Source organism: Trichosurus vulpecula, chromosome 7 (assembly GCF_011100635.1).
Source record: "Trichosurus vulpecula isolate mTriVul1 chromosome 7, mTriVul1.pri, whole genome shotgun sequence".
NCBI classification, from domain to species: Eukaryota; Metazoa; Chordata; class Mammalia; order Diprotodontia; family Phalangeridae; genus Trichosurus; species Trichosurus vulpecula.
The window spans coordinates 244,707,282-244,728,807 of NC_050579.1; the positions used below are offsets into that span (position 1 = coordinate 244,707,282).

General features: G+C 42.9%; 1 protein-coding gene across 2 annotated transcripts; it reads right to left on the reverse strand.

Moving 5' to 3' along the window:
• Positions 1-225: 225 nt before the first annotated feature.
• Positions 226-21,517, reverse strand: BYSL (bystin like). Of its 2 annotated transcripts, XM_036766354.1 has the most exons (8): positions 20,818-20,893; positions 20,053-20,222; positions 15,960-16,122; positions 8,096-8,234; positions 6,886-7,019; positions 4,063-4,223; positions 3,797-3,899; positions 226-882 (listed from the first exon to the last, which is right to left on the reverse strand). In XM_036766354.1, the coding sequence occupies exons 2-8, from the start codon at positions 20,066-20,068 to the stop codon at positions 537-539; spliced, it is 1,062 nt and encodes a 353-aa protein (XP_036622249.1). In that variant the 5' UTR covers positions 20,069-20,222; positions 20,818-20,893; the 3' UTR covers positions 226-536. The 2 variants fall into 2 exon arrangements, with proteins under 2 accessions (XP_036622249.1, XP_036622248.1); XM_036766353.1 differs by lacking the exon at positions 20,053-20,222 and having other exon boundaries at positions 20,818-21,517.
• Between the last annotated feature and the right edge of the window lie 9 nt (positions 21,518-21,526).

The window sequence follows — 21,526 nt, forward strand, 5'->3', positions numbered from 1 at the left end:
TGGTCACCACTGGAGAGGTCTTTAAGCAGAAAGTCAATGACTGCTTGTTACGTATAGAGGTTAGGTGGCCAGTAAGGTCCATTCCAATGCTAAAATTCTGTGACTATGAGCAAAGAAGCCTGAATTCTAGTCTCAGTGCTATCCTCACTTGTTCTTATCTAAAGATTGTTGAGGAGAAGGGAGAGGTAGGGAGGGTCCAGGACAAGGACGATGTGACAAATGAGATAAATATATAGCCTTTTTTGTGTGTGTTCACAATCCACCAGCCTCAGCCACTAACTTCTTCCACCATGCCACAGAGTGTAACTGGGTGTAACTCAGGTTCTAGACCAGAACAGGACCTGGGGAAGTTCTGTCAGGCACTTAGGCCACTATAATTCAAGTCTAGCCAGGGAGATCGTAGCACTTGAGTTTTGTCCTTTAGGTGCCCCCAAGTCACACAGTCCTAGGAGACATGAAAAAAAATCAGAACAGTTCATGTGTCATCCCTCCCTACCCCTACCGAAATGGGAAGGTAGCAGTCTTCCTCAGGAACCTCAGTCCATATTCACAGAGGGCCCTTCCACATCTCGGGCAGTCGCGCTGAGCAGCTCCCTCCGGATTTCGGGGGAGAGCTGTGGGTGGGGCTGCAGGCGAAGAAGCTCTAGCAGGGCTTCCTTCTGTTCTGTGGTCAGATCGGCTTTATAGCGTTGAGCCAGGGTCAGCAGGCTCTGGTGCCAAAGAACAGGCAGCTTTCGCTGCTCAGTCCGGAAGGCCAGGAAGTGGAAGACCAAGGCGTCCAGTACCCGGAAGGGCAATGCGTACTTCTTGTCCAGCAGCAGCCGTAGGAAGATGCTGTTGGCTCCACTGTATTCCATCTCAGCGATTTTCAGCATGGCTGCACTGAGGGGGGAGAAGCAGGAACAACAGATGAATACCTCTGTGCCACTTGATACCTTAAAGGCTTTTTTAGTTGGGAAACAGCTCAAGGTAGAGTAGTCAGACTGGAGCTTAAGCTAAGCAAACCAGAGACCAAAATTGGGTTGGGATGGAGAAGCAAGTAGCACAAATGCCTTACACTGGGTAATTAAGTGAACAACAGGAACAGACTGGTACAGTAGAATCAAGAGGACCTGGGCTTCAATGCCTGTGTTACCCGGGGCAAGTCTCTGGGCCTCAATTTCCTTATCTGTAAAATGATGAGACTGGCTTCTCAGGACCCCTCCCACTCATAATCTCTGCTCTTCCACTCTGAAGTTAGGGGCATATTCTCAGATTCTAAAATCACAGGGTTTATGGATGAAAGGGAACTTTAACACTAAGATGACTGGAATTTAAGAATACCTTGAAGGACCAAGCTGCATCAATTGATGCAGTCAATTTTTAAAAAATTCAAAAGAATGGTTGGACAAATATTTTTGTTTCCAAGTAAAGTTATAATGTTTTAGCATCAATTGACACAGTTGGTCCTTCTAGTGCTAAAAACTATTATCATCTATATAACCTATTTTAAAGATAAATAAAGATAAAAATAAAGATAAATAAACTGAGGCTCAGAAAAGATAAGTGATTTCCCCAAGGTAATAAGCTGGGATTTCACATGGGCCTTCTGACTTCAAATCCAAGACTCATAATATAGCACTTTACAGGTTACATTGCGTTTTATGTACATCATCTCATTTAATCCCTGTATCCTATCCCCTTCCTGCCAATCCTACTGCTGCTTTTGCCACTGTTCATTCTCTAAATCAGCCAAAGGCCAGGTCGGGCAAAGTGAAGGTGCTGCGCTCTGCACTTTCTGACCCTGCAGTACGTCTTCACCAGGCCATTTTACACCAGCTTCCTGCCTCTTTAAGACCTGCCATCAAATCACCATTACTTCTAGAAAGGATGTGTTAATGGACTGTTCTGTTGTTTCCCTCAGCACCTTTGTGAATTGCCAACCACTGAACAGTTCCTGGGCCTCTCCACTCCCTACATGTGTAGTCTCCTCCATTGAAGTGAACCTCCTCATTTTTACAACCAGTGTCTCTGATAAAGGCCTCATTTCTAAAATATATAGAGAACTGAGTCAAATTTATAAGAGTACAAGTCATTTCCCAATTGATAAATGGTCAAAGGATATGAACAGGCAGTTTTCAGAGGAAAAAATTAAAGCAAGCTATATAGTCATATGAAAAAATGCTCTAAATCACTATTGCTTAGAGAAATGCAAATCAAAACAACTCTGAGGTACCACACCTCTCCTGTCAGATTGGCTAACATGACGAAACAGGAAAATGATAAATGCTGGAGGGGATGTGGGAAAATTGGGACACTAATGCATTGTTGGTGGAGTTGTGAACTGATCCAACCATGCTGGAGAGCAATTTGGAACTATGCCTAAAGGGCTATATTACTTCTAAGGCTGCATCCCAAAGAGATCGTGCAAGGGGAAAATGGACCCATATGTACAAAAATATTTATAGCAGCTCTTTTTGTGGTGGCCAAGATGGCCGAACAAGTTGTGGTATATGAACGTAATGGAATACTATTGTGCTATAAGAAATGATGAACAGGCAGACTTCAGAAAAACCTGCAAAGATTTATATGAACTGATGCTGAGTGAAGTGAGCAGAACCAGCCACAATGTGTGATGACTGACTTTGATAGACTTAGCTCTTCTCAGCAATGCAACCTAAAACATTCCCAAAAGACTCATGAACTATTTTCTTTTTTTTTTGTTTTATGCTTTTCTTTCTCATGGTTACTCCCGTTAGTTATAATTCTTCTACACAACATGACTAATGTGAAACATGTTTAATAGAAATGTATATGTAGAGCATATATCGGATTGCATGACATCTTGAGGAAGGGGAGAAAGTTTAAAACTTATGGAAATGAATGTTGAAAATTAAAAGTAAGCAAATTAACTTAAAAAAAGTGAACCTCCTCTAGGGCAGGGCCTGCCTCAATTCTGCATTTGTGCCTTTTAGCACTTAGCACAGTACGTGGAGCACAGTAACGAGGGAAGGGAAAGAAGCATTTTTAAAGTGCCTATTATGTGCCAGGAATTGTGTTTAACCCCTTAATATCCTTTCACACCTTCACACCAACCCTGTGCTGTTATTATCATCCCCATTTTACAGCTGAAGAAATGAAGGCAAATGAAGTTAAGTGATTTGTCCAGGGTCACACAGTGTCTGAGGCTGGATTAGAACTCAGGTCTTCCTGACTTTACGCCCAGTGCTCTATCCCCTGAACCACCAGCTATTCATTCACTCTCATTCTTGTAGCAGCACTGTGAGGTACAGCAAATATTTTCCTCTTATTCTGCAGATGAGAAAATGGAGGACCAGCTGAGTCCGAGGGCCTGGGTTCAAGTGCCAGCTCTGTTACTACCTAAACAAGTCATTTCGTTTCTGGCCGAAATGTAGACAGGAGGAAGGTGGAGCAGATGACTTCTGGGGTCCCTTCCTGCTTGAATCTTTGACATGCCCACAGTTCATCCAGCCAATAAGCCTGGACTTAAATAGAGATGATTGGATTCCTAATCCGTTCTTTTCACTAAATGGTGCTGCCACCTCTCAATGACACAATTAATAAAGCTAAGTCAGTGGGTTAAATAGTAAGTCATAGGAAAGGCTGAAAGAAGGGAGATCTGACTCTGCCACCTTTGACCCAGCCCCATACTTTGCCCTGCATCAGTTTTCCTACCTGAACTTCGGGGGGAACCTGGCTAACCCTACCCCTGACCTGTCCAGGATGTAGGGAGTGCTGATGGACACAAACAGACAGAGCAGCTGTGAGGAGAGCTGGACAACAGCCCCCCCAGTACCTTGAGTGCAGCACGGGGATGGAGCACTTGGTGATGATGCTGCCCACAATGATGGCCTCTCGAAGGGTACAGGTACCAGATTCACACAGGGGTATCAGGATCCCTGGGGAGGTTGGAGAAAGGACTGTTAGTGAGGACTGGGAGCTTCAGGGGGAAAAGTACATGAGAAAGAGGTGAGAACAGTCAGTCCAGTGTTTAAAGGGAACTCTGCCCTCAACTCCAGGAACCAAGGTACCCACCTCAGAAAGGCCCACTCTAGGACCTACCTTTGAACCATGCCCCAGTCTTGAACAATGCTTTCTTGAGTGCCATGTAGAGGTGAAAGTTAAGGCGCTTGTATTCAGCAATGTCATCCCGCACACGGGGGAGAAGCACCAAGTTGTAGAAGCGCTGGGCCATCCTCTCCTTGAGATTGGATGAGAATATCCTGGATGTAAAAGTTTCCAGATTAGTCACAGATGAGATTTTTTTCTTGGTACATTTTATTTTCTCCCCAATTACATGTAAACACTGTTTTTTAACATTCTGTTTTTTAAGTTTTGATTTCCAAGCTCTATTCCTCCCTGAGACTGTAAGCAATCTGATATAGTTTACACATGTGCAATCATGTAAAACAGATTTCCCTATTAGTCATTTTGTGGAAGGAAGGAAGGAAGAGGAGAGAGAGAGCGGAAGGAAAGAGGGAAAGGAAAGCAGACAGCATTTTTCATCACGAATCCTTTGGGATTGTCTTGGATTACTGTATTGCTGAGAATAGCTAAGTCCTTCACAGCTGATCACTGTACAACATTGCTGTTACTGTATACAATGTTCTCCTGGTTCTGCTGCATCACTCTGCCTCAGTTCATGTATGTCTTTCTAGGTTTTCCCCAATCATCCTTGTCATTTCTTATAGCCCAGTAATATTCCATCACAATCATATGCTACAACTTGTTCAACCATTCCCCATCTAATGGGCATTCCCTCAATTTCCAATTCTTTACCACCACAAAAGAGCGGCTATAAATATTTTTATACAAATAGGTCCTTTTCCCTTGGTGGGGGGGGGGGGGAATATCAAAAGGCATGCACAATTTTATAGCCCTTGGAGCACAGCTTCAAATTTCTCTCCAGAATGGTTGGAGCTGTTCACAACTCCACCAACAGTGCATTAGCTTTTCCAGTTTTGCCACATTTCCTCCAACATTCATCATTTTCCTTTTCTGTCATACTAGTCAATCTGATAGGTGTGAGGTGGTTTCTCAGAGTTGTTTTAATCTGCACTTCTCTAGTCAACAGTAACAGAGCATTTTTTCATATGACTATAGATAGCTTTGATTCCTTTGAAAACTCACGGATGAGATTTTAAAGCAAGCACTTTGTAAACTGCTAAGTGCTAGATGAATGTGAAGTACTCATATTAACCTTGTTGTAGTAGTTAGCGCCTGGTCCTTTACACACCACTCTGGGTTCTATGGACAAAGCACTGACTTGAAATGAAAAGAGTTTACCAGTTCTGCAGGAGAAGTCCCAGGTACTCCATACCAGGATTGCCATGAATATAACAGAAAGAGCCGTGGAGGTGGGATCGGGGATCGGGGACCTTTGTTTGATCCTTGCTCTGCCACTTACTGTATGGCCCTAGTCACGTCACCTCACTGGGCCTCTGTTCCTCATCTGTCAAATGAAGACGTCTGACTGGACGGATGGCTTCTGCAGTCCTTTCCCAAATAAGTCAGTGACCCTATCACCACCCGCTTCTGCCTCCCAGAGAACTTCTCTTCCACACCCAGTCCACCAACAATTCCAGGGCAGATTCAGGCAGAATGGAGGGAAAAGGATGAGAACAGTGACATAAAGGTTACGTGGAGCTTTCAAGGGACATAAATCTCTCTAGCACATGTGCCAAGCCAAGTCACCTCCTTTTTACCATCCTGGTCGAAAACTGGCAAAAGAAGGTAACAATGTCACAAACGCCGAGTTGTTCTTCCTGACACCCCAGCATCCTGAAGAACAGATGAAAGGCCAGCACCCCTGACCTAGATCCTAGGGTGTTGCCACCAAAGCGGTGGAGAGATCTAGGAATGCACATAACCACCTTAGGCAACCAGTAAGCCTAAGTAGATACCAGGTTCCCAGTCTCTCCCTTCTGCAGTCCAAATGTCACCTATCCGCCAAAATAACCCCCTGAAGACACAGACATGACCATATGACCAGTCCTCTTTTAGGACTCCCTGTGGGCTACAGGATAAAAATGCAAAATCCTTGGCTTTTTAGTGCTCCACAATTTGGTTCCCAACTACTTTTCTAGCACTATTTCAATCAGGTCTTCTCCATTCACTGTAGAGTTGAGGTAAGCTAGAGCACCCACTAGATGTTCTCTGATCTTGTCCAACACTCAGCCCACATCAGTGCCTGTGGGCAGACTGCCAGCTGATCCCCTCATCACCCACCCTTTCTGCTTCCTTCTTCCTGCTGTGATTCTCTTCAAGGGCCAGCTCAGGCACTGCCACATCCTCCTGACTCTTCTGGCTGAAAGGAACTTCTCCCTCTTCTTCCATTCATAGAACATTCTGTCCGGACCTCCCCACAACCCCTGATTAAATGCTCGTTGAAGACACAGATTGTGTGTCATCTTGGGTATTAGGCAGCTGGTGCAGCGGTTAGGGTGCTGGGCCTAGAGTCAGGAAAACCTGAGTTCAAATCCAGCCTCACATACTTACTACATGACCCTGACAAGACACTTAATTTCCATTTGCCTTAGTTTCCTCAACTGTAAAATGAGGATAACAACAGCAACTATCTTGCAGAGTTGTGAGAAACTGCTTAGCACAGTGCCTGGCACATAGTAGGTGCTTTATAAATGCTTATTCCCTTCCCGTTTCTATCTGTGTATCCCAAATGCCTAGTACCAGTGTGAAACACACAGTAGGTAATTAAATAACTTGAGTTGAACTGAAATATAACAGAGGGGCTTGAAGGTGACAAACCAGGTGATTAAGAGGCTACATAGAATGAGAGGAGTTAGGGCAAGCCAGGGTCAGCATGGCAAAAGGAGACAGGGCCTCCCCTCTATACTGACCCTACCTCCTGTTCTGGGTCTCCTTTACCTGGTGGCCTGGAACATGGCAGCTGCAGTCCAGCTCTCTGGCTCTGTGATATAGAGGATCTGCTCCCAATTGGAGAGAGCCGGAATAATTTTAAAGGCTTTGGGAAGTTTGCCACTCCGGTACTTGGATAACACCTGGGGTGAAGGGGAAGCCAGAGAGGAAAATCATGAATTATCAATGAGAACGATTGATATTTTTAAGACATAGGTCTGACCATATCACCCAAGAAGCTCCTGGGGGGCTAGCTCCCCTACTGCTTGTAGGCTAAAGTATGAACTCTTTTGTTTGGCTCTTAAAACTCCTCACACACTGGCTCCAGACCCTTTTCCAAGAGTTTCTATTATACATCACGTTCCTTTTCTCACTTAAGTGTGCAGTCATCCATGCCATCCCATCTCACATCTATGTGCCTAGAATTCCCTCTCTTCTCACTTCTACTCCTCAGCCCAAATGCCACCTCTTATGTAAGGCTGACCTTAATTTCCCAGTTGCTAACTCCACCCCTACATCACAGCGTGTTCCATGGTCTGCAGAGATTTTTAGTTCCTTGAAGGCAGGAACTGTTTCACTTTTGTCTTTGAATCCCTAGTATCCAGCATGGTGCCTAGCCCACAGTAGGTGCTTGATAGAGCCCTTCATAACCTAGTCCCCTCCTACCTTTCCAGTCTTCTTGTACCTTACTCCCCAACACATATTCTTTGATCCAGTGGCACTGGCCTCCTAGTTGTTCTGTGCTGGACACGCTCCATTTCTCAGCCCTGGACATTTTTGCTGGCTGTCCCCCATGTCTGGAATGATCTCCCTCCTCTACTCTCAACCACCAACCTCCCTGGCTACCTTTAGTCCCAACTAAAATCTCACCCTCTTCAGGGAGCCTCCAACTTCTCTTAACTCCAGTGACTTCCCTTTGTTCATTACTTCCTATTTATCCTGTATACAGTTTGCCAGCTGTCTCCTCCATTAGACTATAAGCTCCTTGAGGGCAGAGATTGTCTTTTGGCTCTTTTTGTATCCTTAGCACATACCCGGCACATAGTAGGTACTTACTAAATTTTTATTGATTACCGATTGATTAATTTTTGTTGAATAAGTGAAGAAAACTTTATTTTTTTTTTCAGCAACAAACATGATTTAAGCACCTACTACATGCTAGATCCAAGAATTAAAGATCTTCCATCACCGCTCCTCCCCTCAATGCCACAGCTCTTACCTCTCTGACACCCTTGTAGACTTCAAGAACCCGGGGATCCAGCTGGGGCATAGGGCAGCCCGACACCTCAGACATAACAGTTTCCACCTCTGTCTGCTTTTCTGTCAATTTCTCCATGATGATGTCTGCCAGTGTACGCCTGAGGACAGAAAAAAGAGGTGCAGATGTGGTTAACAGGCTAGATGGGATTAACTTTCACACAGATCACCTGATTCCACATTCCCCAACTTTCACTTTGATGATGAAATACCTGGGGTAGCAGATAAGAAGCTAAGTGCCACATTCCTGATGAAAAGACCAGAGCTGAACAGGAAATTTGACATTCAAACAGAAGACAAGAGAGAAGCGTAAAAAGGTAAACATGAAAGAAAACTCCTTAGAGGCTCAATGAAGTTAAGCAGTTTACATTCCTACATGGGAAGATAATACATGTAATTCCTAAGAATTTTACCATTATTATGGCAGTTAGAAGCAGTCTACATAGGCAGAGGGCATGGGTCTGAGTCAATTATGTGGGAATGAGCTAAAAAAAAAATGAAGGGGTGAGAAAGAGGGATGCCTGGAAGGAGAATGGGAGAGGTAGAATGGGGAAAATTATCTCAAATAAAAGAGGCATGCAAGGAAGAGCTTTCACAGTAGAGGGAAAAATGTGAGCAATGCTTGAACCTCACTCATCAGAATCAGTTCAAAGGGGGAAGAATACACATACGGAGACACAGACAAACGAACACACTCAGCTAGGTACAGAAATCTCTTACCCAACAGGGAAATAGGAGAGAAGGGGAGAAAAGAAAAGGGTGGGGGGCTACGGAATGATAAAAGGGAATACAGATTAAGGGAAACAATGGTCAAAAGCAAAACAGACTTTTGAGCAAGGACAGGATAAAAACAGAGAGGGACAGAAAAAACAGAAGCAAACAGGATGGAGGGAAATACACAGTTAGTAATCCTAACTGTGAATATGAATGGGATGAGCTCACCCATAAATAATGGAAGCAGAATGGATTAGAAGCCAGAATCCATAGTAGCTTTTTTTTTTTACAAGAGACACACTTGAAACAGAAAGATACACAGAGTTAAAATAAGGAATGGAACAGAACCTATTATCCTTTAGCTGAAGTAAAAAAAGGCAGGGGTAGCAATCATAAGACAAAGCAAAAGCAAAAATAGATTTAATTAAAAGAGATAATCAGAGAAACTGCATTTTGATCAAAAGGTCCCATAGATAATGAAGTATCATCGAAAAATTTTTACAGCAAGTCTCTCTGATATTCCTTTTCCTCAAATATATAGGTAACTGAGTCAAATTTATAAACACAAGAATCATTTTCCAATTGTGAAGAGACAGTTTTCAGAAGAATTCAAAGCTATCTAGAGTCCTATGGAAAAATGCTGCAAATCATTATTGAATAGGGAAATGCAAATTTAAAAAACTTTGAGGTGTCATCTCACACCTATCAGAAATGACAAATGCTAGAAAGGAATGAGGGAAAATAGGCACACTAACAAATTGTTGGTGAACTAGTCCGATTATCCTGGAGAACAATTTGGCATAGCACAATTCCCTCAGCATCCCAAAGAAATCAAGGAAAAAGGACCTGTATGTACAAAAATACTTATAGCAACTCTTCTTTCTGGTGGCAAAGAATTGGAAATGAAAGAGATGGCCCACTGAGGAATGGCTGAACAAGTTGTGGTTATGATTGTGATGGAACACTGTGGAATAAGAAACGATGAGGGGGATGATTTCAGAAAAGCATGGAAAGACCTACAAAAACTGATGAAAAGCGAAGCAAGCAGAACCAGGAGATCACGGTACACAGTAACAGCAAGAGTAATGGTAATGTTGATCAACTATGAAAGACTTAGCTACTCTGTCAATATAATGATCCAATCCAATTCCAAAGGACTTGTGATGAAACATGCTATCCACATCTTAAGAAAGAACTGATGGGAGTTTGGTTGCAAAGCGATGTATAGTTTTCTCACTTTATTTTTCCTGTTTTTTTCCCCCAATATGGCTAATATAAAATATATTTTGCATGATTTCACATCATATTACTTGCCTTCTCAGTGGGTAGGGGAGGGGAGAGATGGAAGGAGAAAATTTATAATTCAAATTAAAAAAAAATTCTAAAAAGAAATTAAAAAAGAAAAGGCAACTGCCTGCCCCTGTTCCAGGCCTGTCCACCCACCACCCCATATTCATATATAGTCAAGACTCATCTGACTAGTTTTGTCAGAGAATGGGATGGGTCACCTAAGTGAACTTTACAGTTGAACTGAAGCTTTTACCACTGAAACCCTACTCAAATGCCTCACTGAGGCATGACTGGCTTTCTGAGATGAAACAAACTTTCAAAATTCTACCAAGCCAGAAACACTTTGGGTACAGGCCCAGCAGCAGACTGTAGGTCTGTCAATAGAGGAGCAGCCTCAGAGGACTGGGAGAGGCTGATCACCAGAGGCTTAGTCATCAGGAGAGGACTTCTTTAGCTACAACAACTCCTTCGAAAACTGCCTGTTCCTATCTTTTAACTATTTATCTAGAAGGGAATAGCTCTTAGTCTTATAAATTTCAAGCAGTTCCTAATGTACCTTGGATTTAGGTCCTTTATTGGAAAAACCTATTGCAAAGATTTCTTTCCTGGGTACCTGTTTCCTTCCTATCTATCAGTGCACCAGTGCATCAGTTGTCACAGCAACTCACAAAGACTGCTATGTGAAGAATGGAAACAGTGATGAATTTAGAGTCAGAGAGCTCAGGTGAATTCCAGCCTGGGCACTTGCTACCTGTCTAACCCTCTATGGCCCTCAGTTTCCTCATCTGTAACAAAGGGGCTGGAGAAGATAGTCTCTGTGAGTCTCTTCCAGCTCTTTATCTGGGATCCTGAGAGGGTGTTTAGAGGCGATGTTAACTGGATTGATGGCTGGAGCACTCTCACCGATACTTGAAGATTTGAAACAGCGAAAGCTAACAACTTCAAGCACTCAACCTTGTTTATTCATTTTGGGTGGAAATCTTTCTAAAATACATACTTCTTAGCAACCTTAAAGAGCCTGAATGGAATGGAACATTTTCTTGAAGATCAGGGCCATAATTATGGAAATCAATCATTGTACTGTGCAGTAATTCAATGAGGCCCCCAGTGATTTTAAGGCTGCTTGCTTCTACACTAAAGAAGTCCAGGTGGCCTTGGTTTTTGAATTCTTATGACTGTTTTTGATAGTTTTTCTGTCTTTCCTCTTCTCAAGGGTAACTTAGAATCAAAGAATCTTCAAATGGGAAGAGATCTTAGAGATATTCCAGATCTAACCTCCCAATGAGCGTAGAAAACCTCTCCACAACATTCCCAAGAGGTAGCAATCTAGTCTCTTGCTTGAATACTTCCTGTGATGGGAAACCCACTACTCTAACAAGGCAACCTGTTCCATTCTTGGACAGCTCTTCTAATGCTTAGAACAGTTTTCCACATGCTGAACCTGAACTTGCCTCTTTATAATGTCCCTCCATTGGTCCTGAAACTGTACAGAATTATCTTAATTCCTTTCAAAATGACAGTCCTACAGAGGTTAGAAGGCAGTAATTATATTACAAAATTTTAGAGCTGAAAGGAACCTCAACATCCACCTAGTCCAACCACACCCAAAAAGGGACTAAAACATACCCAACAAGTGGTCATGTATATTTACAGACCTCCAGTGAGGGCAAACCCCTTCTCCTTACCCCCTCTAACCCTCTCCTCTACCATGAGGCAGCCCCTTCCCCTTTGGGATGGCTTAAGTTCTTAGGAAGTTCTTTCCTGACATCATCAGGCCTTGATTTGCCTCTCTGCAACTTATGCCCATAGTTCCTGGTTCTGCCTCTGGGTCAAACAGGATTTCTCTTTCTTGTGACAGTCCTTCAAATAAGTGAAGATGGCAACCGTGTCCTTTTCTTCATGTGCCTTCCCCACCCCAATCTTTTCCAGGCTAAACATCACTTATATCTTCCTTTCTCAGGGTTAAACATTCCCAACTCCTTCAACTATAGCTCAGATCATACAGTCTTGAGTCCATACGCTATCATGAATCACTCTCTTCTGGGCTTGGGGGTCGTTTATCAATGCGCACCTTAAAATGTGAGCCCCTAAGATCAGACACACTGTTGTACGTGGGGCATGACCAAGTTCTTTCATCTCCCTCATTCTGGCTAGGCTTTTCCGACCTCTTCATCACACTGTTGACTCATTTCAGTTTGTAGTACATTAAAATCCATTTTACATGAACAAGGGAAATTTTTTTTTCCCATTCTATACTTTTGCAGTGCAGTAGATTTTCCTGAGCCTAAGTATTTATAGACCTTTCAATTTATCTCTATTAAATTAATAACTGGCATTTATACAACATTTTAAAGTTTGCAAAATGCTTTAAAAATCTGTGTGGTAGGTTCAATGGGTATTATTAGCCCCATTTTACTGAAGAGTAAACTGCGAGGTAGAAGAGAGATTGACTTGAACAGGGTCACACAGTTATTACGACGGATTTATAATTTGGTTTTTCTGAATCCAAGACTAATATCCTACCTAATATACCACAATGCCTCTTGTTAGGTGACAACCCTTTTAACTTTTGTCAGCCCGTTGAAATCTTTTTGAATCCTGATACTATCATCCAAAATGCAAGCTGTTTATCCTAGCTTTGTAACAGCTACAAATTTGCCTAAGTTTACCTGAGCAGTAAATAAAAAAGTTGAAAGCAAGGGCACAGAGCTTTGTGGGTGGCATGCCACTGAGGACAATCTCCTTCAGAAAGTATGATACTTATCAATGAATCAATACCCTTTGAGCAGTTAACTGTATTACCATCTGGTTCATATCACTCCATAGTATTCACAAGATGAGAGACTTTTTCAAATGTCTTGTTGAAATCTATTCCCCTTTCTCTCCATCTTAGTAGCTTCTGTCTCCTTGGTCAAAAATTGGCAAAGAGAAGTGAGGAAACTCAACATGTCACAAAATATTGGGGCTATTTCTGTAACGTTCTGAAGTATTCAGATTAAGTGATGAGAGCCAGAACGCCAGAGCAATCACAGGGAATGCCCAAAGGGGCTGAGGAAATAGCTTAAAGATGAGCATGACTGTAAAAGAGGAAGGCAAGAGTTGAAGGAAGATGCCACAAAAATACTTAAATGGCTGTGGAACAAAAGGTCAGTCAAGAAACATGTATTAAGAACCTATTATGTATCAGGCAAGATGCTGAGTGCTGGGGATAAAAAGAAACTGCCCTAAGAAAGTTCACAATCTAATGGGAGAGACAAAAAGCAAACAATTACATACAAACAGGAAATATACAAGATAAATTAGCAGTAAGAGGAATTGGGAAAGGCTTCTTGTACAAAGTGGGATTTTAGCTAGGACTCAAAAGAAATCAGGGAAGCCAGGAGGCAGAGATGAGTAGATAATGGGGAGAGGCAGTGCTGAAAGGGGTAGGGAGTGAATTTTAGGCATCAAGAGACTGTAAAAGTTGGGGTAGGGGAGGCAGGGAATGTCAGAGGATTTTATATTTGATCCTGGAAATGACAGGGAGCCATGGAAGTGTATTGAGCAGGGGTGTGACAAAGTCAGACCTGCATTTTAGGAAGACCACTTTGATAGCTAGGTGGCAGACAGACTGGAGTGAGGAGAGACTGTAAGCAGGCAGAGCCACCAGCAGAATACCGTGATAGCCCAGAAGTCAGGTGATGGAGGGCATGTATCAGGATGGTGGTGGTGTTAGAGGAGAGAAAGGGCATATGTGAGAGAAGTTACAAAGTTGGAACAAAAAAGCAATAGGGTATGTGTTATGTAATGGACTGTTGATTCATACCAATACAGAGTTTAGAGAGAAAGAGCTTGCCCAAGAGGAAGGTATGGAGAAGACACAAGAGTACTGGATTACTGAATGCACAACTACTAAAGACTTGGGGGGGGTGGCAATTGGCAAAGCATATGAAGAAACAGCTGTCACGTTGTAACTACAAGGAAAGAACTTACAGTATTATCCTGCTGATAAGAAAAGAACTAAGAACAAGATAGAGCACCTGGAAGAGGAGGACTGATGAAGCACACAAGTGCCTGAAAGGGACAGAAAATGAAACAGCCAAAAGGGTAACGCATATTATAGAAAAGAGGAATGATAAAGCAGAGAAGGGGAAAGAATGGAAATATGCCATTATCTGCACAATGTATTTTGTCTGGTGACAGGACTGTCTTGTTTTTGTATTTGTACCCCCAGGACCTAGCACACAATAGTTATTTAAGAAACACTTGTTAATGGACAAATACAGAGATACCTTTTATAGTAACACAACTACCACCACATGAAGGAAATGAAATACATAACTCCCACAAAGCAACTGTGGTAACCTTTGGCCCTTCTCTCCTTTCTTCCTGGTTTACTTCTGAGCTTCCCTCCACCCAAAAGAACCTCTACTTTGTGCCACCTCTGTGATCCAGTGGAAAAGACCCTGAACGTGGAGTCAGATGACTGGAGTTCAAATCTTAGCTCTGGTACCTACTTGTTATGTGATTTTGTTTAAGTCACTGCATTTCTTTGAGCCTTATATTTCTCAGCTGTAAAATGAGTTGAGTTGGTTGGATCTGATGAGCTTTATGGATCATACCCAAAACACTGGTATCTAAAGTCATTCACAATCTGGCCCCTTTGCACTTTTCTAGTTTTTTTACATTTTGCCTCCTTCCACCTACTCTACAACCCAGGGATACTGGCCCTCTTGCTGTTCTTCCCACCCGATACTCCTCCTTTTCCTTCACTTCTCCCCCCATTCCTAGAATGCTCTCTATCTTCCAGTTTATCTCCTGACATCCTTCGAGACTCGGCTCAAATCCCATCTTTTGCAGGAGGCCCTTATAAGCTAGTGCCTTCTCTACAAGATTACTTTCCATTTACATATCTTATAAGTTATATACTATATATCTTATAACTGCACACTATTATTTTTACTGTTCTCTTCCCCATTAGAGTGTGAGTTCTTTAAGGACAGGAATTATGTTTTTACCCTACTTTATATCTCCAGCACTTAGTACACTGTTTATCTAGTAAGTACTTAAAATACATGCTTGATGACTAACTAAAATTCCTTTCAACCACTTCTCTTTGCTCTCTCCAGCCTCAACCTTATATTGAAACATATATTCTGAGTATAAATTTAATAATTTCTAAAACAGCAAATAATACTTTGTTTAACCTATCACCTTTAGGAGGTATATGTGGAAAGAATCAGAAGATGAGAAAGGAATGGAGGAATAACATGAGAGTCTGGAGTCACCAGCTGAAAAGCAACAAAAGTCAGGATTCAAATGCAAATACAGAGACTGTGAAGCTAATATCCTTTATATCAGATAGTATATACAGATTACATATAGGTCTTAGACAGACTAAGTAGCTTGTCAGGCATTCCCACTTTCTAGGCAGACAACAGAGTATCTATTAATTCACCTGGCACAGGTTTCCTTGAAAACAGTACGAAATCCTATAATTTTCTATGTTCATATAGCCTTGGCCCACGTGAATGCAGGAAAGGAACATGAATATTCAAGTCTCAGATAATCCCCAGTTAGAATGGACCATATAGTTTGAAAGAGTTCTGTCAGGAAGTCTGCACCCTGAAGGATGAAGAGGCTCTTCACAGTGCCCTGAAGTCATTCTGGTCTTTAGTAGTCCATCTTAACCTGTGTTCCTCCAACCAACAGCGATCTGATCCCCTTCAAAAGCCCTAAACTTCTATTTAGTAGTAGGGATGAAAAATACGCCCTGGCAATCAACTCGCCATTAGAATTTCCCTCTGGGACCCAGTTGTTCCATTATTACAATCCAACCCTACCTGACTGGGGGGTTCTCATTCATGAACATCTCGATGGCCCGCTCATCTTCAGGATTGACAACTATCTCCTCGTCAAACCCAGATCCCACCATTTCTGCTGCCTTCTCCAAGGTTGGCCACTCCTCATCCTCATCATCTGATTCACCAACTTGGGCTCCTGGGCCTGTGGGAAGAGAGCAGTGAACATGGTGAAAGGTCATCAGAGAAGGTACAACTTAAATCAATACTGAAGTATTTAAGTGCTTTCTGTTTGCTGCACGCTGTGCTACCTGATGTGGGGGAAATGGACGAAGTTTTAGTCAAACCCTTGCCTTGTGGCACTTATAAACAAGCTAAACACACATGAAACAGTAACAATACCAGGACATGATTAAGTGCCCATATTTTTAAAAGTAGCAAAGAACTGGAAACTAAGGGGTGCCTACAAATTGGGGAAATGGCTGAAGATGGATTGAACATGAATGTAATGCAATATTGTTGTGCCATATGACATGCGGAAAGGGATGGTTTCAGGGAAACTTGGAAAAATGTATAAACTGAAGCAGAGTGAAATAAGCAGACTCAGGAGAACAATTTATACAAAGACAACTACAATGTAAAGAGAAATACTTTTAAAAAACTTTACAACTGATCAGTGAGGTGACCAGCCATGATTCCAGGGGACTGATCAAGAGATATTACATGTCTTGACACAGAGGTGGTAAGACTTAAGATGGGGAATGAAATACAGATTTTTTTTAGACATGGCCAATGTGAGAATTTGTTTTGCTTAACTAGGTTTTTTATAAGAGAGAATATAAAATTTTAATTTAAAAAATGAAAGAAAAAAAAAGAACAATTTGGTAAGACAGAATATGTGTTGGGTAGTGGTGGAGAAATAAGTTGTACATGTGAGGTCCTAATTGCCAGGCAGAAGTCTAATTGGGGAGACAAGGTTGAGATACATTAAAAAAATGAGAATAGGTGGTAGATAAATTCAAAACCTGGGCAAAGACAGTAAACGCTACAGGAATTCCAAGACGTAAGGCAGCATTTCACCTAATGGTAAATATGGGTGACAGTGAATTATGGTATACTAGAAAGAGCACTGGACTCTGTATCAAAGATTCAGAGCTAGAAGGAACCTTAGAGTATATCTATTTCAACCATCTCATTTTACAGATATAGAAACCGAGGACCAATAAGGTTCAACGACTCACCTATGGTCACAAAGGCTGGTGAGACAGGTAGGCTTTGAATCTTGGGTTCCTTAATTTTGAAGCCAGGGCTCTTTCAATGTACAATGTTAGAATACTCACTTTGCTTCATCTGTCAAATGGCAGGGTTAGACTGCAGGTTTTAGGACAGAGCATCAGAAGACTTGGGGTGAATCTGACACTGAACTAGCTATGCCATCACAAGCAAATGACTCAGCCTTGTTTAGCTTCATTATCCTAACCTAATAATATTGGTAGTACCTCTTTTAAAGTTATTTGTGAGGTCCCACTAAGGTAACTAATCAGGAAACATTTATTAAGTACCTAGTAGGGGCCACTGTGCTAGGCACTGGGGAAACAAACACAAAAATCAAACGATCACCGCCCTCAAGGGGCTAACATACTATCAAAAGGGTCAACATGGGCATATATAAGTATGTGGGAAATAAGCACAATATTTTTTTTTCCCTAGGGAAGGGCACTAGGAGACAGGGAGATCAGGAAAGGCTTCGTGGAGAGGGTGGTACTTGTGCTGAATTTTGAAGAAAAGAGAGGTGGAACTAAGGAGGAAGTGATTCCAAGCCCAAAGGTATATGGAGATTGGAAAAAGAATTCGAGGAAAAGCAAGAACGGCAATTCCTGGATGTCCCACAAAGTAGATTAAAAGCTTTTTTCTGCCAGAGGAGTTTATATGTAATCCTATATGCAACAGGGAGCCAGCTGAGTTTATTGAGTATGGGAGTTACCTAAAGCTTGTACTTTAGGAAAATCATTTTGGCACCTGTATGGGGGGTGGGCAGGAGTAGGCAGTCTTTTAGACAGGGAAACCAATTAAGAGGTTATTAGGTGAAAGGTGATGAAGGCCTGAACTAGGATAGTGGCTACCTACATAGACAGAAGTGGAGGGATATGAAAGATGTGGATGTAGAAATGACAAGATTTAGGTACTTAATGGATATGCAAGTGAAGGAAGTTAGGATGTCAAGGATGTGAAACTAGATAAATGGAAGACAGAGATGGAGAGGTTAAGAAGAGGACTTGGTTTTAGGACAAAGATAATGAACTCTGTATCTAACATACTGAGTTTGAGATGCCTAATAGGCAGTTAGAGATGTGAGGCTGAAGTTCAGGATATAGACTAGGGTTAGAAAAAGAGATCTGGGAGTCATTTGTGTACCCGGCACATAGTAAATGCACAAAAAATGCTTTATCTGCTATAAAGAGATATTTTCACTTTATTTCATCTAATGTTTAAGTGAACAGGCACAGGTAATTTTGATCACAAAATTTGATCTTAGCCAGGACATAGTCTTGGGGTTCACCAGGGAGGTGCTGGAGCCAGCTCCAACTAACTCTTGGGACTGTTAGATTTTCAATGTGAGGATTTCCACCTTGGAAACTGGTAAATGCTACAAATGAAAGCTTGGTTTACTTTTTTGTAACTTAAGATAGAATTAAGATATGGAGAATATGTTAATTATGGAGATTAAGCTTAAAAGCATGTGAAAGAGCAGATTGTTAAACATTTGCCAGCATACTACTGGGGTATAACTACAGTTAGGTAGTGTGATTATGTATTATGAACCAGCAAAGGAGTCTGAGAAGGAGTGGTCACACATGAAGGAGGAGAGCCAAGAGAGCAAACTGTCTGAAAACCTAAAGAAGAAAGAATATCCAGGAGGAGAGGGTGGTCAGTAGTAGTAAATGCAGCAGAGAGGTCAGGGATGAAAAGTGAGAAAAGGATAACTAAATAATAGATGTAAACAAATGAAAAATGCTATGTTTGACAATTTTCACTTATCAGATGACCTCTAAGATCCTATCTAGGTGCAGAATTCTGAGAAGTCTACTGAGATAGAAAGGGAAGTGAATGAATATCACTGTTGGGGTCCCCTCTCCCTTTCATGTCCTCCTTACCACCATGCCTGAGCCATCAGTTAACAAACATTAATTAAGTGCCATCTATGTGTCAGACACTGTGCTAAGTACTAGGTATATACAAAGGCAAGGTGCTTCCAAGGAATTCAATCTAATGGGAGAGACAACAGGAAGGCATTAAGGGGAACTGGGAAAAGCTTCTTGCAGAAGGTGGGATTTGTAGTTAAAACCTGAAGGAAGGTGGGAAAGCCAGGAGGCAGAGGTGAGGGAGAAAATTATAGGCATGGGGGAGAGCCAATGAAAAGACAAGTTGACATATGGAGTGTCTTGGTCAAGGAACAGCAAGAACAGAATCCTTGGATGGTAGAATAATGTGGAAGACAATAAGATATTAAAAGACTGCAAAGGTAGGAAGGGGCCAGGTTATGAAAGGCTTTAAAAGCTGAATAGGATTTATATTTGACCTTGGAGATAAAAGAGAGCCGCCAAAGTTTACTAAATGCACAATTACACGATGATACCTGAACTTTAGAAAGAACAGTTTGACATTTCAGTGGAGGAAGGACTGACCTGGGGAGTGACTTGGTTACACAATAATCAAGGATGAAGTGATAAGGGTCTGTACTAGGAGGGTGATAGTGTCAGAAGGGAAAAGGGAACATGTAGAAGTTTCTACAAAGACAGAATCCACAAGCCTTGCCAACTGACTAGAAATAGTGGGATGAGAATGAATGAAAGTAGAGGATGACTCTTAGGTTGTCTAGGCTCCTGACAGTAATAGCACAGTTACGGTTTTAGAGGAAAGATAACAAGTTTAGGTTTGGATATAAGGACTTTGAGGAGTCAGTGTGATATGCTAATGGAGATGTCAGACTGGAGATTAGGGTTGGATTAAAAAAAAAACCTAAGAATCACCTGCACAGAGGCTATAATTGAATCAACAAAAGCTGATGAGACCACCAAATGAAATCATACAGAGGAATAAGAAACCACAGTTCAGAGTTTCAGGGCACACTCACAGTTAGAGGGCTTCATCTGGATGAAGGTCCAGCAGAGGAGACCGAAAAAGAGCGGTGAGACAGGCAGAGAAGCACCAGGACCAGGTGGGGAACCTTCGTTCTTGATGTGGCCCTCTAGGTCCTCCAGTGTGGCCCTTTGACTGAACCCAAACTTGACAGAACAAATTCCCCTTAATAAAAGGATATGTTAGGACTTAGAAGGCCACATGTAGCCTCGAGGCCGCAGGTTCCCCACCCCTGAACCAGGACATGATCAAGACAGTAGTGTCACAAAAACCCATAGAAAATAGAGCGTTAAGAAGAAGAGGGAGGTCGACTCAGTGTCAAAAACTGCAGAGATTTGTAGATTAAGAGATCACTGGTAACTTGGAGAGAGCAGTGCCTGTAAAGGGATGAGATTAGAAGCCGATTGCAAAGAACTGAGAATGAGGAAAGGTTAATTTAAAGTTAGCACCTACTGTAAACAGCACTCAAATTCGATCGAGGAGAGGGGGACACATATGGTTGGATAGCGGGGCGGGGGCGGGTTGGGGGGCATATGGACGGATCAAGTCAGGGTTTTTTGAGGATGGGAGAGACGCGTGCCTGTTTGTAAGCAGTACGGAAGCGGCTAGTACACGGGGAGAGATTGAAGATTAGCGAGAGAATGCTTTTAAAGTATCTAACCCATTAGAGTTTTCCTGAAGCTCCGCCTTAAGTTTCTCGGCCCCTCCCCATCCCCATCCCCGTCTTCCAGCCGAGGCCGGGCTCGACCCCCTCACTAACCCAGCCGCGTGGTGAGCTTTCTCGGCGCCGTCCTGTCACCCGAGCCATGTTCAGCTTCTAGCTCCTCCTGCTGCTCTCGCGCCTGCTGCAGGATCCGCCGAGTCAGTCGGTGCCCCACGTACTCTTCTTCTTCCTCCGTCTCGCGGCCACGGTCCCTCCGTTTCTCCCGGCCTCCGGGCTGTACGGATTCCCCTGCCAGGATCTGGTCCGCCAGGGGGGCATGCTTTGCCTTCCCTCCGGCCTTACGGGACGACTTGATCTTGGGCATGGCCTCCACTACCCCTTCCTCTAATAGACACGTGGGGAACTGGCAGGAATCGGCACTGCGCCGGCGCCAAGCATCGCCAAACACCTCCCAGATTTACAAGACAAGCTCCACTGGCGGAACGCGGCGCCTCCCAGCGGTCGGAGGCCGGAAACTCAGCTTCCGGTGCCACACCCCCTCGGCCCCGCCCCTGAGTTAGACGTCACCAGGCCGCGCCCGGGGATCCGCAGTACGACGGCTTGCGTTACCAAATTGGACTCCTAGTTGCTCACTGTAGTTGCAGCCCTGGCTTGGATTTGTTCTGTTTTCCCAAGATCAGCATTTAGGTCGCGAGTCAGTTCCTAGAAACCTTCTCCCGCCTTGCTGTAGGGTAGGGAAAGTGGGCGGAGCTCCTAGTCGGGGTGCTGGCTCAAGTCCTGGCAGCTCCGCGGCTCGTGCTCTCCT